Source organism: Primulina eburnea, chromosome 3, assembly GCF_022965805.1.
Source record: "Primulina eburnea isolate SZY01 chromosome 3, ASM2296580v1, whole genome shotgun sequence".
Taxonomy (NCBI): Eukaryota; Viridiplantae; Streptophyta; class Magnoliopsida; order Lamiales; family Gesneriaceae; genus Primulina; species Primulina eburnea.
In genome coordinates this window covers 53,111,157-53,126,316 of record NC_133103.1, presented here as the reverse complement: position 1 = coordinate 53,126,316, position 15,160 = coordinate 53,111,157, and the positions used below count along the sequence as shown (strand labels likewise).

General features: G+C 37.3%; 2 protein-coding genes and 1 long non-coding RNA gene across 3 annotated transcripts; 2 read left to right on the top strand and 1 right to left on the bottom strand.

Moving 5' to 3' along the window:
* The first annotated feature begins 107 nt into the window (after nt 1-107).
* LOC140828591 (translationally-controlled tumor protein homolog) lies at nt 108-7,959 on the top strand. The gene is made up of 5 exons (XM_073191535.1): nt 108-351; nt 6,656-6,729; nt 6,878-7,006; nt 7,090-7,247; nt 7,562-7,959. The coding sequence occupies exons 1-5, from the start codon at nt 324-326 to the stop codon at nt 7,677-7,679; spliced, it is 507 nt and encodes a 168-aa protein (XP_073047636.1). The 5' UTR covers nt 108-323; the 3' UTR covers nt 7,680-7,959.
* Nucleotides 7,960-9,003: 1,044 nt separating this feature from the next.
* LOC140827941 (UDP-glycosyltransferase 91C1-like) lies at nt 9,004-10,748 on the bottom strand. Its single transcript, XM_073190902.1, has one exon. The coding sequence runs from the start codon at nt 10,645-10,647 to the stop codon at nt 9,232-9,234; it is 1,416 nt and encodes a 471-aa protein (XP_073047003.1). The 5' UTR covers nt 10,648-10,748; the 3' UTR covers nt 9,004-9,231.
* Nucleotides 10,749-11,294: 546 nt separating this feature from the next.
* LOC140828590 (uncharacterized) lies at nt 11,295-14,244 on the top strand. Its single transcript, XR_012117272.1, has 3 exons — nt 11,295-11,690; nt 12,003-13,105; nt 13,809-14,244. It is a non-coding gene; the product is annotated as an uncharacterized lncRNA (long non-coding RNA).
* Nucleotides 14,245-15,160: the final 916 nt, after the last annotated feature.

The window sequence follows — 15,160 nt, the reverse complement described above, 5'->3', positions numbered from 1 at the left end:
TCAAATATTTTATAAGTCGAGATCGAATTTTAATACAAATTAAATATCTTTCAAATGAGTCGGGAAAGATTCGTTTAATCCCCACATGTTCCAACTCTGAAAGGAAATAATCAAGGAAGGATTCGACGTGGGAGTAATTTGGGCAGTTCAAATATTTGTTTCCTGTTTGGAGTCTTGTTCCTCGTCCTCCGAAACCTCTCTCTCTCTCTCTCTCTCTCTCTCTCTCTCTCTCTCTATATATATATATATATATATATATATATATATATATATATATATATATATTCTGTCTCTTATTTATTCAGAGCTAACTATTTGCAGCCATGTTGGTCTATCAAGATTTACTCGCAGGTTCTTTTGTGAATTTTGGTGGATTGGGTCCGTGTGTTATTCCGGTGTTTATTTGTCTCTCTAGTTGAATACTATTTCATGATCCTCTTCCATATGTTTCCTGTTATAAAGGTCTTATGTTTTGTTTCGTCGATCGTCTTCCGACTTTTCGTGAGATGTAAACCAAGTTTTTGCGACTGTTTTAATGGATTTATATCGCTTCTATATCTCTCTATCTATTGTTTATGAATGGGTTCTTCTATATCTCCGTTGGCGTTTTTGTGTTTCAGCTATTGAATAATAGTAAGCGCCAACTATTTTAATTGATTTTTGCTTGAAAGGGTAATGCTTTATTTACAATTATGTCAGACCGATCCGTATTTTCATTAGATTTTTCTTTTAATTTCGTGGAAGCTCGTTCTGAAAGTTGATTTTCTGAGAGGAAAAAGGTTCACAACTTCTATGTTTGCTTAATACTAGGTGTTTTTTTATTTTTTATTTTTGTAAATTTCTTGGATGTTTCATGCATTCTTGCCTAGTTTTATCAGCACGTGTTTGTGAAGATTTATTTGTCTCATTATATTAATCGGATGGCTAAGATCACTTATGGCTTAAGGGTGATCATCCAACGGCTATGGTTGATACATGTGTGATCCAACAGATTAATGGGCATGAGGCGGTTAAATGATTGTTAACATAACAATGAAGAATTCTCCCTACTTCTTCGGGAAAAGAAATACTCTCTGGAACCAGAGCATTGAATTCACCATATCCTCCATTATTAGATACACAATTCTTGAGATTAGAGTTGCTGAATAAAGGGAGTACCGATCGCCATATACAAGCAGGCTATATATGTATATATATATATATAGGATTGTATTGAGATTTCTGGTGTGTGGTGTGGCTCGGTGAGAGTTGTAAACTTATACGTCTTGCTCATTCTAGTGGATTATATTGGGGTGTTCCCAGAACCTTGGATGTAGGATTGATCACAATCCGAACCAAGTAAATGCGTGTCATCTCCTTTGCTTTATCTGCATTATTTCATCGTGCTTGAGATTTGTGCTTTTATTCTCTTCTGTGATTGCTTAGTCTTGCGCCAATTTGTTCTTTGAAACTCAACAAACTGGTATCAGAGCCAGGTTCTGATCGTTAGTGAAGGATCTTGTTTGAGCTGATAAGAATCTGGTTGATCTTGAACCTCCGATCGAAGCCTTGAGTTGATTTCTTGCGGGTAGCCTACTGGCCAGGGGAAAATCTTCAATATGTCGACTTCAAGATTCGAGGTGGAGAAATTCGATGGCCGAAATGACTTCAATCTGTGGAGGGAGAAAATGATTGCACACCTGAGAAACTTAGGGTTGGATGAGGCTCTAAATGGTGAATCAAAAATGCCCGACTCAATCCAGAACAAAGGTGAGATTCTTAAGAAAGCAAGAAATACAATTGTCCTGAGTTTAAGCGATCAAATTCTCAGAAAAGTGGTAAAAGAGAAATCTGCTTCTGAGATGTGGACTAAACTCGAGCAATTATATATGACGAAGGCCCTACCCAACAGAATTTACTTGAAACAACGATTCTATGGATTCAAGATGGATGAGAATAAATCCATAGATGAAAACATTGATGAATTCACCAAGTTACTCTCTGATCTAGAGAATATAGAAGTAACAATTGATGAAGAAGATCAGGCCATCTTCTTACTGAATTCTTTGCCTAAGCAGTATGATCAATTGAGAGACACCTTAAAGTATGGGAGAGAATCTCTCACCCTTGAAGAAGTCACGGGCGCTGCCTACTCGAAGGAGTTGGATCTCAGGGCTGCAGGAAAACAATATAAATCAGCTGGTGAAGGCTTAAGTGTAAGAGGCAGATCAGTAGAAAGGAAAAACTATGGGAACAAACAGAGACCTCAAACCAGATCAAGGTCAAGAACTAAAAGGACTTGCTGGACATGTAAGAAAGAAGGGCACTTCAGAAGAAATTGCCCTCAAAGAAAGGCAAGTCAGAGGACTGATATAAGCCAAGGAATAGAATCAGTAAATGTACTCCAGGAATATGAAGAAGCCGAAGTTCTAACCATATCAACTGATGATCCAAAAGAACAATGGATCATGGATTCAGGATGCACTTACCACATGTCTCCTAGAAGAGATTGGTTCTTTGACTTCGAAGAACAAGATTCTGGACAAGTGCTAATGGGAAACAATCAATCGTGCAGAATACATGGCGTCAGCTCAGTGAAGCTAAAAATGTGGGATGGATCAGTGAAAGTGATCACTGATGTAAGATTCATCCCTGACCTAAAGAGGAACCTAATCTCTTTAGGTACATTGGATAAAAAAGGCTTCAGCTATAAAGCACAAGATGGTGTTACAAAAGGGTCTCTGGTGATCATGAAAGGAAAGCTGAATCTAGGACTGTATATTTTGCAATGTCACACCATCACTTCAGAAATGAATGTCATAGCTTCTGTCAAGGATAACACAGCCTTATGGCACAAGAGGCTCGGGCATATGAGTCTAAAGGGACTTCTAGAACTATGCAAGCAAGGTCTCCTAGATTCAAAGCAGATTAGCAACCTGGAATTTTGTGAGAATTGTGTGCTTGGAAAGGCTCATAGACTGAAGTTCAACACAGCAACTCACAATACAAAATCAACCCTCGACTACATCCACTCTGATTTATGGGGCTCTTCTCAGGTACCTCTTTCACTTTCTGAATCCCAATATTTCATAACTTTGATTGATGACTACTCTAGGAAAGTGTGGATTTACTTTCTAAAAACAAAGAGTGAAGCATTCAACAAGTTCCTTGAATGGAAAACCATGACTGAAAATCAAACTGGGAGTAAGATAAAGAGACTTAGGACAGATAATGGGTTAGAATTTTGTAATCAACAATTTGATGATCTCTGTGCAAAATCTGGAATTGTTAGACATAGAACATGCACATATACACCACAACAAAATGGGGTGGCAGAACGTATGAATAGAACGGTTATGGATAAAGTTAGATGCATGTTAAGTGAGAGCGGACTGCCAAATAAATTCTGGGCAGAAGCTGCCTCAACGGCTTGTTACCTCATTAACAGATCACCATCTTCTGCCATAGATTTTCTTGTCCCCGAAATGAAATGGTCGTCTGTAAAACCTGACTATGACCATATAAGAACCTTTGGGTGTGTAGTATATGTTCATGTTAACCAAGGAAAACTTAAACCTAGAGCTAAAAAAGGCATATTTCTTGGCTATCCTAGTGGTGTAAAAGGTTACAAAGTTTGGCTATTAGATGAGCTCAAATGTGTGATTAGCAGAAATGTAACCTTCAATGAAAATATGTTTTATAAAACTAACATGAGCATTCCAGAAACAGCCAGCTCCAAACAAGCTGAGCAGCATTGTCAAAATCAGGTGAATACCAAAAATATGGATGAAAACATTGAAGCAGACAATGAGGGAAGCCAAACTTCTGGTGGAGAAAATCACTCTCAATCTGAAAACACATATGATATACACAAGGATCAGCCTCAAACAGGTCCTCATATGAATGATCAAGAAGTCCAGGAGAATGAGGAAACTCAAGCTGATACAAATAATTCTCAACCACTTGATGGATATGTTTTATCTAGAGATCGCATCAGGAGACAGATTAGAATGCCACCAAGATTTGCAAATGCTGAATTCATAGCATTTGCTCTAAATGTGGCTGATCTATTTGAGCTTGAGGAACCAACCAGCTACAATGAAGCCAAAATGAGCAAGGACTGGACAAGATGGAGAAAAGCCATGAATGAGGAACTCGAGTCTTTACATAAAAATAACACTTGGACTCTTGTTGATAGACCGAAGGGCAAAAGAATTATTGGCTGTAAGTGGGTATTCAAAAGGAAAACAGGAATTCCAGGAGTTGAAGCAGCTAGATTTAAGGCCAGATTAGTGGCAAAAGGATTCTCACAAGTCGAAGGCATAGATTATCATGTGGTCTTCTCCCCTGTTGTGAAGCACACCTCAATTAGAATCCTACTGTCAATCACTGCCGCACTTGACTTGGAATTAGAGCAATTGGATGTCAAGACTGCCTTCTTGCATGGTAACTTAGAAGAAGAGATTCTAATGTCACAACCCGAAGGATTTGTACAGCAAGATGCAACTGAAAAAGTCTGTTTATTACATAAATCACTTTATGGTCTCAAGCAGTCTCCACGGCAGTGGTATAGGCGGTTCGATGACTTTATTATGAACCAAGGGTTCCAAAGATCAAAACATGACAGCTGTGTCTACTACTCTAAACTTCCAGACAAGACATACATATATCTACTAATCTATGTAGATGACATGCTCATTGCTTGCAGAAACATAAAGGAAATATAGAGACTAAAAGAACTCCTTAACTCTGAATTTGAAATGAAAAACCTTGGGCCAGCCAAGCGCATTTTAGGAATGGATATTATCAGAAACAGAACTTTAAGAATCTTGAGTCTATCGCAAGAAGCATATATATGTAAGCTGTTGGACATTTTTGGTATGAAGGACGCTAGGAGTGTAAACACCCCTATTGGTGCACACTTCAAACTAAAATCTGTCAAGGAAGAAGATATTGAATCAGAACGTGCTTACATGAAGTCTGTACCATACTCAAATGCTGTAGGAAGCATTATGTACACTATGGTATCAACAAGACCAGATATAGCATATGGATTAGGCCTGATAAGCAGGTTCATGAGCAACCCAAGTAGGGAACATTGGCAGGCTGTGAAGTGGTTGCTAAGGTACTTGAAAGAAACCAAGAAACTAAAACTGATTTACTCCAGATCATCAGGCACAACATGCGGAGTCATAGGATATTGTGACTCAGATTATGCTGCTGACCTTGATAAAAGAAGGTCACTATCGGGATATGTCTTCACGGTTGGAGGGAATGTTGTAAGCTGGAAATCAAGTTTGCAACATGTGATAGCCTTGTCAACAACGGAAGCTGAATATATCTCACTCACAGAAGCAGTAAAGGAAGCTTTGTGGATTAAAGGCTTTGTTACTGAATTAGGACATGAACAAAAATGTGCAACAATCTTCTGCGATTCCCAAAGTGCAATCCACCTTTCAAAGAATGCTGTATTTCACGAAAGGACAAAGCACATCGATGTGAGATTACACTTTGCGAGGGAAATCATCTCAAGGGAACTAGTAAGTGTTAAGAAGATCAACACAGAAGTTAACCCAGCAGATATGTTAACTAAAGTTATCCCAGTCAACAAACTCAAGGATGCACTGGGACTTCTCAACATGAAGGAATGACAGTTCGGTCTTGAACCTGGGAACATCTTGATGAACCACTGAAATGAGTCAAATAGGTGGAGAATTGTGAAGATTTATTTGTCTCATTATATTAATCGGATGGCTAAGATCACTTATGGCTTAAGGGTGATCATCCAACGGCTATGGTTGATACATGTGTGATCCAACAGATTAATGGGCATGAGGCGGTTAAATGGTTGTTAACAGAACAATGAAGAATTCTCCCTTCTTCTTCGGGAAAAGAAATACTCTCTGGAACCAGAGCATTGAATTCTCCATATCCTCCATTATTAGATACACAATTCTTGAGATTAGAGTTGCTGAATAAAGGGAGTACCGATCGCCATATACAAGCAGGCTATATATGTATATATATATAGGATTGTATTGAGATTTCTGGTGTGTGGTGTGGCTCGGTGAGAGTTGTAAACTTATACGTCTTGCTCATTCTAGTGGATTATATTGGGGTGTTCCCAGAACCTTGGATGTAGGATTGATCACAATCCGAACCAAGTAAATGCGTGTCGTCTCCTTTGCTTTATCTGCATTATTTCATCGTGCTTGAGATTTGTGCTTTTATTCTCTTCTGTGATTGCTTAGTCTTGCGCCAATTTGTTCTTTGAAACTCAACAGAGCATCAACCACCTCGAGAGTTTAATCAAGGATTTTTACCGGGAGCTCTCACTTCCTTCGTTTACGTATCGAGGATTCCACCCACACGGCTCGATCTAGACCATGGCTCTGATACCACTTTGTTAGGACCAATGGAATCCGGATATCTCCACACTGGTATGATATTGTCCACTTTGGGTTTTAACCCTCATGGTTTTGCTTTTGGAACCACCCAAAAGGCCCCATACCAATGGAGATATCATTCCATCTTTATAAACCCATGATCTTTTTCTAGATCTTCCAATGTGGACTTTGGTTGCATCCCAACAGTGTTAAAGATGTAAACTGGTGTATGATTTCTGTTCGTTTCCTAAATTTGTATTTTTCATGAACATACAATATACCCTTCTCAGGTGATGAACTTCTTTCAGACTCATTTCTGTACAGAGAAATTGAGAATGGGATTCTTTGGGAAGTTGAGGGAAAGGTTAGATTTCTCCAATCTCATCCTTACGATTCGTGATATGCAACTAATCGTTACATTTATCGATTGTGTTTGCTTTTGAATTATGCTTTCTTAGCCAAGTGCGTGTTTCTTACAAGATTTGACTTTGTAAATTTTTCATGAATCCCAGTGGGTCACTAAGGGTGCCTGTGATGTGGACATTGGTGCAAACCCCTCTGCCGAAGGTGGTGAAGAGGACGAAGGTGTTGATGATCAAGCTGTTAAAGTAGTTGACATTGTTGACACGTTTAGACTTCAGGTACGTACCTCGCTCATCTGTATTATTTGTGGGAAATTCGGAGTTTGTGGCAATTCTTGGTCTCAATGAAAATACTTTTGTAGGAACAACCTCCTTTTGACAAGAAGCAGTTTGTAGCGTACGTCAAGAAGTACATCAAGCTGTTGACGCCCAAGCTTGAAGGTGAGCAGCAAGAGCTGTTCAAGAAGAACATTGAGGGGGCTACTAAGTTTTTGCTGTCGAAGCTCAAAGACCTGCAATTGTAAGTAACAAGCACTAGGTTCGGTCATTATTTTCTCCATAGACTTTTATTATGATTCAAAAAAAATTTGTTTACCCGAGTATGGCCTTGTCCATCAAGCTCTCATTCTATTAACGACTTTTGACTTGGGGAAAAAAAACAGTAGTTAGTTTCATGCTTTTTACCACCTTCTAGGCCTTAAGTGTTATCAAGATTCTGATGCATAATATGTTTGATTTTACTTGCTTCTACGAGAAAATGATGGTTTTCTCGTGTTAACTTCGCTTGTGGTGACTTGACGCTGTGTTATACACCTACTTATGTTGTTTTTGTAGCTTTGTGGGAGAGAGCATGCATGATGATAGCTCCCTCGTGTTTGCTTACTACAAGGATGGCTCAACTGATCCGACATTCTTGTACTTTGGTATTGGTTTGAAGGAAGTCAAGTGTTGAGAAGGCTGCACAAACTACCACCGAGGTCGAACCATGAGAGGGTGGCACATCCAAATATCATTGGGATTCGTTTGATGTTTTAGCACTTGTGCAGCTAAATAGGTTGGCTGCCTTATTTTAGGATCTTAACTTAAATTCTTTCATCAAGTAATCGGTTCCATTTTTTACCATACTAATAAACGCTATTCAAACTCAAGTTGAGATATGTTTCTTTACCTACTTTTTTTTATTACTATGTGTATTCGTCAGAGACGAATTGAAGCACATGCTCGTTTTGGTGGCATGAAATGCTTGGTAGACTAGAGGGCATCGTTATTTTTTCTTTCCATGTTATACGCTCACTGCATTTTGAAAATTTAATTCCATTTTCCCCATGTCATACTCAAATAACAGAACAAAGAGGTCCTAATTACAGGACAAGTTCCCATTGGTTGTATTTACTGGGAAACTTGCATGGAAATTTGACAAGAAATCAAAACCTTTAGGTGGAGCATATAGAACACTGTCAAGCTTTGAACTTCAGTAAGAGAGCGATTAAGCATATAGAACGCTTTCTTGTGTGTGCGCGTGAATATTTCCGTAAATTATATATCTGCTAATGAATCAATTTTTGGTTAAAATTATGAAATTTGATCGGACAGTACTTTTTAATTTCATTTCCATTAATGTTATCTATGATAATATACAAATTTTCGATTCAAATTTGAAATCTAATCCGAATGTTATCACTACTTTTAATTCAATAATTTCTTATGTTCATATATGTGTGAAAATTTCATAAAATGCTATATATAATAATATACAAATTTTCTTCAAAATTTGAAATTTGTTCGGATGTTGTCATTATTTTTAATTTCAATTAATTTTTTTGTGTCCATATATATGTGTCAAAATTTTCATAAATGCTATATATGATAGTGTACCAAATATTGTAGAAACTATAATAAAGAGCATTTGAAAGGTACTTAATTAAAATATTAATAATATTATAAAAAAAACGACAATACAAATTTTTTTATATTAATATAAATTGATCGGACTATTTTTATAAAATATGTAATGCTTGTTATTGGGCTCATTAATCAACGGGATAACTAGAGGTAACAAACAATATGATAAAAACATGAATATTGCTCGAGAAACAACACTGAGAGGGCTACATCATGATGTAGTTAAATTGTCTTGCTAACTATGCTATGTATGTCGTGTTGTGTCGTGTCTAACACTCACGACTCGACCTCCATACAGCTGTCGAACGTTACAATAGGAAGACAATATAGATATAACATATGATATCTGATTCAAAGAGCATATCACACACACAAAAAAAAATACTTTTAAAAATAGATAATCATAATTTCAACCTCAGGTATAACTGGGCTCGAAAGCAACCCACAGATCCTGAAACAATAACATGTGAGTGTTGCTGGTTCACAAAGGCCTCGATCTTGCATTGGATGAGGAAAAATAATTACCAGCAAGTTTATCTGTCCAAAAACAGACCGATTTACTTCACAACAACAACAACAACAACAATATACAGTGGAGAATATTATTCATTGTATTTTGATTTTTGCAGAAGATGGTTGATGAAATCTCTCACATATCGGTCATGTATCCCTCTATCCCCAAACGCATGCTCCATTGCCTCTTTAGCCTTATACCTGAACTTGTGCCCCTCCTCCTCAACCATCACCCTTCTCACGGCCCATGCCACTGAATCCCTCGATATTGATCCATCTTCGTCATTCCTCGCCACTTCAAGACCCATCTCCTTCTCATCCAACACCCTAGCATTCAGCCATTGATCCGCCATTATTGGCAGCAGAATCAGAGGCACCCCCAGCATCAGCGCCTCAACTACTGAACTCCACCCGCTGTGTGTCAAGAATCCGCCAACAGAATCATGTCCAAGTATATTCAGCTGGGGCACCCACTCCTTCCACACCATCCCTCTCCCTTCCGTCCTCTTCTCGAAGCCATCCGGCAGTTTCACCGTAGAGGTCGCCGGTTTTCTGAATGCCCAAAGGAAAGGAAGCTGCGAGAGCTCCAGCCCGTGTGCCAGTTCGGTGAGCTGATCTTGATCCGGTGTCGCCTCACTTCCTAAAGCAATGTACAGAACAGATCCCTTGGTTTTGGTATCCAGCCATTCTTTGATCGAAACCCAGTTGTCAGAACTCGGGTTTTCTGTTTCTTGGAAATGGGGTGGCAGCTGTCCCAATGGGATTATCTCTTTCTGGTAAAGATTGCCGAGTAAGTTGAACCACTCTGTCTCAAACTCGTGGCAGTGTCTTATGATAACAGCGTCGGATTGCGAGATTCCGATGCCGCCCCGATATGCATCTGAAAACCCCGAAGCATTCTTTTCACCGACCCCAACAATCAATTTGGCTTCGTAGTATTTGTACGCCACTTTGGTCCCAAAAGTAACCCATTTTGGGGGTGACATGAAATCCTCGGGACTTTTTCTGTCTTTAAGTTCATGGATCAAATCCTCTGTTGTTCCACAGAAATCTATGAACCATGATGGGAAAATACAAAAGAAAAAGCGTGGGATGCCAAGATCCATGGCAATCGAGGGAACCCAAAACCCTGAAAAATCATAAATCACAGCATCGGCGCAAGAATTCCGCAGAAACCGAGCGACATCATCTTCCATGGCGTCGTAAGCTTTCTTCAGAAGACCATGGTGCTCGGGTCCGACATCCATGGTGGATTCTGCATTTTCGGGGAGCCCTTGAATTTTTGGCAGCGGGATCTTGACGAAAGTGAAGGAAGAAGCTAGATGAGGGGGGGTTTTGGGAAGGCGGTGGATGTTTCTTGGAGTGGAGATGAAGGAGATTCTGTGGCCTTCTCGAGCAATGGATTTGGAGAGCTCTAGAAAGGGGATGATGTGCCCGAAAGCTAGCCATGGAAACATCACTATATGCAGCTTTTTACCAGCTTCTTCCGCCATATCAGAATACATGGATGTCCAAATTGTTTCTCTTGATGCTTTCTACAGTTGCTCTGTAATCCAAACGGGTGGCGACAGCTATTGTATTGCTTTTTCTTTTCTTTCTTTTTTGAGTACTTAAAAATAATAATAATAATAATAATTACTTGGGAAAGTCGTCCAGTATGAAAAATATTATTTTTCAATTATATTATATTATATATGCTTTAGTTGTAGATACCTATATTAATACCTATATTAACTATTTTGTTGCAGCAATTAATATGCATTAATGAGTTAATTTATATAACATAAATGTTAGATAAATATCCAAAATAATAGATATTTTATTGCGTGAAACCAAGAAGAAGAAGAAGAACCACCGAATCACTTGCAATGCAAACATCTCTTGTTCGTGATTCTTATAAGTTTTCATTGTCGATTTTAATTATACTCCACAAACTAATGGTTTGTTCTTCTCCTTTTTTTTTTTTTCTTTTTGGGTTGAAGTTATGACCAAATTGGGGGCTTTGACTTTAATAGCATTTAGTTGACCGTCAACACCACATTTCTCTTCCCATTGTGGTGATGAGAACAAGCAAAATCATCTTTCCCCAAGTTGCAAGTGAAAAAGTCATTCTGTTGGCCATATAAAAAAAAAATTATGAACGATCATAATCTGCCGACTGGTCGACGTATTCCAACCATGCAAATTTAGTAAATGAGGCCAACCACCTCATCTTCATTGACCCAATTATTTAGAGGTTGTCTTTCAACAGCGGGAATGGTTATATCTCTACTATTCTCTACTATTTTATTAAAAATGAGATGCACATAAAAACTGCTATGTGGACACCAACTTTTGTATTGACCATTTTGCTCTTTTCGTTCATCTCAAAAATCTCTCTCTCAAAATCAATCTCCATCTCCAACAAACTGTTCCACAGAACTACCCAATCACACAAAGTCTCTCTCATTTCCCTGCTTTTTCCCCGTCCTCTCTTCCTTAAATATTCTTTTTTTCTTATTTTCTTCTGTTTCTGTTTATGGCTCTGTTTTCAGAAGGATTAGTGAAGGTTTGTTATCTGAATTCTCGATTTTTTTGGCTTGATTAAGTTTATTTGATTGGCCTCTGTGTTTTTAAAAAAAAATATATTTAGGAATTTGATGATCGTGTTATGTTTGTTGTGTGTTTTTGATTGTGTTTGTCATGTGGCAATGGCTTTCCTATCGTATATCTATCACGTGTAGTTTTTTTTCCTGCTGATTAATGACTACTTGATTTCTACGTGATGAAGAAAATGATTTTGCTGAAATGGGTGCCGTTTCTGTGTTTTGTTGTATAGAGGGTAGGGTCTCAAAATTTGCTTTGTAATTGGTTATTTCAGTGATGCTGATTTTGGTTGTGAATGGTTCGATGAATGGTAATATAAATTTGAGAGTTATCATCCTTGAGAAGTAAGAGATTCAAACAATGGGGAAGGTGTCCTCAAATGAAAGGCAGTCCAGAAGTGGGAGATAGAAAAGAAAGTCGAAAAATGCAAACAATAAGTATTTGAAGCCCGAGGCTCTTGCCCAGCTTAGAAATAGGAAGGCATCAGCTTCTAAGTCTTGGATGGACCTTGGGAAGAAAAGAGTCGGGGTTGTAGATTCCAAGCACACCGTAGGCGATGATGTCAGGATTCTTCTAAATAAGAACATTGATAAAAGCTCCAAACTTTTGTCGCCTGAGAGATTCGAGTTCACTCCAAGAAATGGGCATAGTGATGTACTTAATCAGAATAATTTACAGGAGAACTCCAAAGACACCTTCATATATTGTTGATTTACCTTAACAAATCTTCTCTATATGCTGGATTGGGATGGGCCAAATCCACGATCTCCTCCAACAAATATCAAGCCTCTCCAGCCTCCTGTCTGTCGGTTCAAATTCAATTTTTCGACCAAGAAATCATAAGGGTCCTCTGCTAAGTTCACAAATATCGTCCTCTCAACCAATCTGATTGTTATTCGTTCCGAGTTCCTCATTTCAATACTGAAATTTTAATGTTGAATTTGATTCAGGTAATGTATTTTTTGGTTGAATTTCGGCTTCTCATTTACTCGAATTGCGTTTAATGTTGGTTTAATATATTAGCAATATTGACAGCGTTCTTTTGCAATTTCTGGAGATTGTTTCGATCCATCAATTAAAGCCGTAATCGTTTGTGTCAATCTAATTTATTTCTAGAATCTGGAATTACGATTCATATGGCTGACTGTATGTTCTCAGTTCTCACATGTATTGAAATCTTGCAGATGTGTGTAATTAAAATGGACATAAACAACAGAAAACAAATCAAAACGCAATGGGAAAGTAACTAGATATTACTTAACTATTCGGGTTTAAGCCATCTATACGAATTGCTAGAACTTGGAGAAAGCGAAGGCAGACAACGGTTCCCACTTTGAGGAGGGAATAGCAAATGAAGTTGATGGAGGAGAAACAATGGTGGGTTATTGTCCTTATTGTGCTTAATGTTGATCACAATATAGAACAGGCCTTTTGAGCCTTACTCTTCTTTTTCTTTTGCTTGGGTGGTTGGAGCACGACTTTGATAGCATCATCGAGGACTGCTTTAACATTCTGTTGGGAAAACATAATGGGGTAAATGAGTGCAGCATGTTGAAAGAGTGAAGATACAAATAAAAGAAACTAGAAACTTGAATATTTAATCTTGATAATATCTGTTGTGTTTTTTAACTACATTGAATGTAAGAAGTAGAACCAATCATCATTCTCAGCTCCTCCCCCTGCACATTTGATATATGGCATTATAATCATGTTCAGAAATAGGAGGAAGAAAAGATGAATTAAATCTTTTTTGTTTAGAATAAATCAGGAAAGTAGATGGAAAAGAGAGCATCATAGGTGAAGCCTCACCTGTATAGGTCATATGACTCGAAATCAATTTATACCTGAAAAACACATATCGGCGTATCTCCATCTTCATTATTTAATAAATCATAGGATATACTGATATTCAAATCTTTCAAATCTTCTGGGAGTATTTGAAGAAGATGATCGATTATACTGGTATGCTTTCTCTGCAAATAAGGCTTGATGTCAAAATCTGAACTTTTATATGCCAAATGAGCATCTTTACTTATCTGACATATTTGAAACTTTGTTGCATATGTATTTAAATATGAAGATGCATACATGAAGAACGCGTATGATGGAGGCAGTAATCCGACAAACAATGTCCATCAATGGCCAAAGCCGCGGGTTTTTAACATTCTTTGTATTACAGTAATAAACTATACTTTAGCATGGATTTACAAATTTATTATTTTCATTGTTCTATCTATTTAATTTATTTATTTCTATTTTAACTTAATCAAGACATATTATGTGTATTCCAACCATGATTTAATTGTAAAAAAGTTAATTTTATAATTGTTTGTCTTAACTTTACTTTCTGCCACTATTGCTACAATTGTATTCTTCCTCTTTGTCAAGTCATCTACTTACAATATTTCGGTTTTTTTGGCAAACAAAAGGACGTTGCCAATTTCTACTTTATTTGCCATGTATTTAGCGAAATACTTGCAGTAGTTTATATTTTCTTCTGTTATATCAATTTTTTATAGCACACTTTAATATATTGTTCTATTTATTTTGTATGTTTATGTTGTGCTATGGTATGATTCGATAAAATTAATATTTTCTTATTACGCTTTACCAGAGGGTTTAACTTATGCATAAAATGCTTAAAGATATCTATAACTTGATTTTTTTTTCAATTTATTAGATGAATGTAGAAGATAAATTTTAGGTTTTGATATTCAATAAATTTTAGTATGGTGATATTCTCATGTTTTTAGACAATTTTTTTGACTATTTGTTTACTTATTTTACATTGAATTCTATCATTGTTTCACATTACATGATATTATTGCTTCAAAAGAATATTATTTTTTAAGATCAACACTTATATCATGTGAGGTAACAAATTGAGTTTGACATATTTATTTAAGCTTTGGAATCCTTTGCTTCTCATGGATCAAGTAAAAAAAAATTTACGGTCATGGTGTTGTAAAATCATAAAGGTTTATTATATTAGCCTCATATATTCATGACACAAGCAACGCGAGTGCCTCGGTGGCTAGTTACAATTAAGTCTCGCAACATATCAAATTGATATTGATGTGACCAGATGAATTGAGTGCGAAACAAGTGGGCAATTTCACCGGGTCGAGTTATATTCTTTCACGAAGAGGTTCTCCCTGGCTATGGAGGTATCTGCACATTTAAGATAACAGAGATCGTTAGTGGGGCGCCAAATGGTTTTCTGACGTAGCTACTCTGACACTCAAGTCAATATTCTATGAAGATAGTGAATATTTCGTTTGCAAGAGAATATATTTGAATGCCTTAGCAATAAACAAACTTTCGTATTTATAGGAGGAAAGCCAATTATGATTTTGTTTTTAGTGCCCAGCTCCTACTTCTAATAGGATAGCTTTCCATGCTTCTGTTTTTATGACATTGTTAAGTCTGACA

Coding starts and splice junctions, on each gene's coding strand:
- LOC140828591 (XM_073191535.1), top strand. CDS start 324: ATGTTGGTCTATCAAGATTTACTCGCAG. Junction 352..6,655: donor CTATCAAGATTTACTCGCAG/GTTCTTTTGTGA, acceptor TACCCTTCTCAG/GTGATGAACTTCTTTCAGAC. Junction 6,730..6,877: donor TTTGGGAAGTTGAGGGAAAG/GTTAGATTTCTC, acceptor CATGAATCCCAG/TGGGTCACTAAGGGTGCCTG.
- LOC140827941 (XM_073190902.1), bottom strand. CDS start 10,647: ATGTATTCTGATATGGCGGAAGAAGCTGGTAAAAAGCTGCATATAGTG.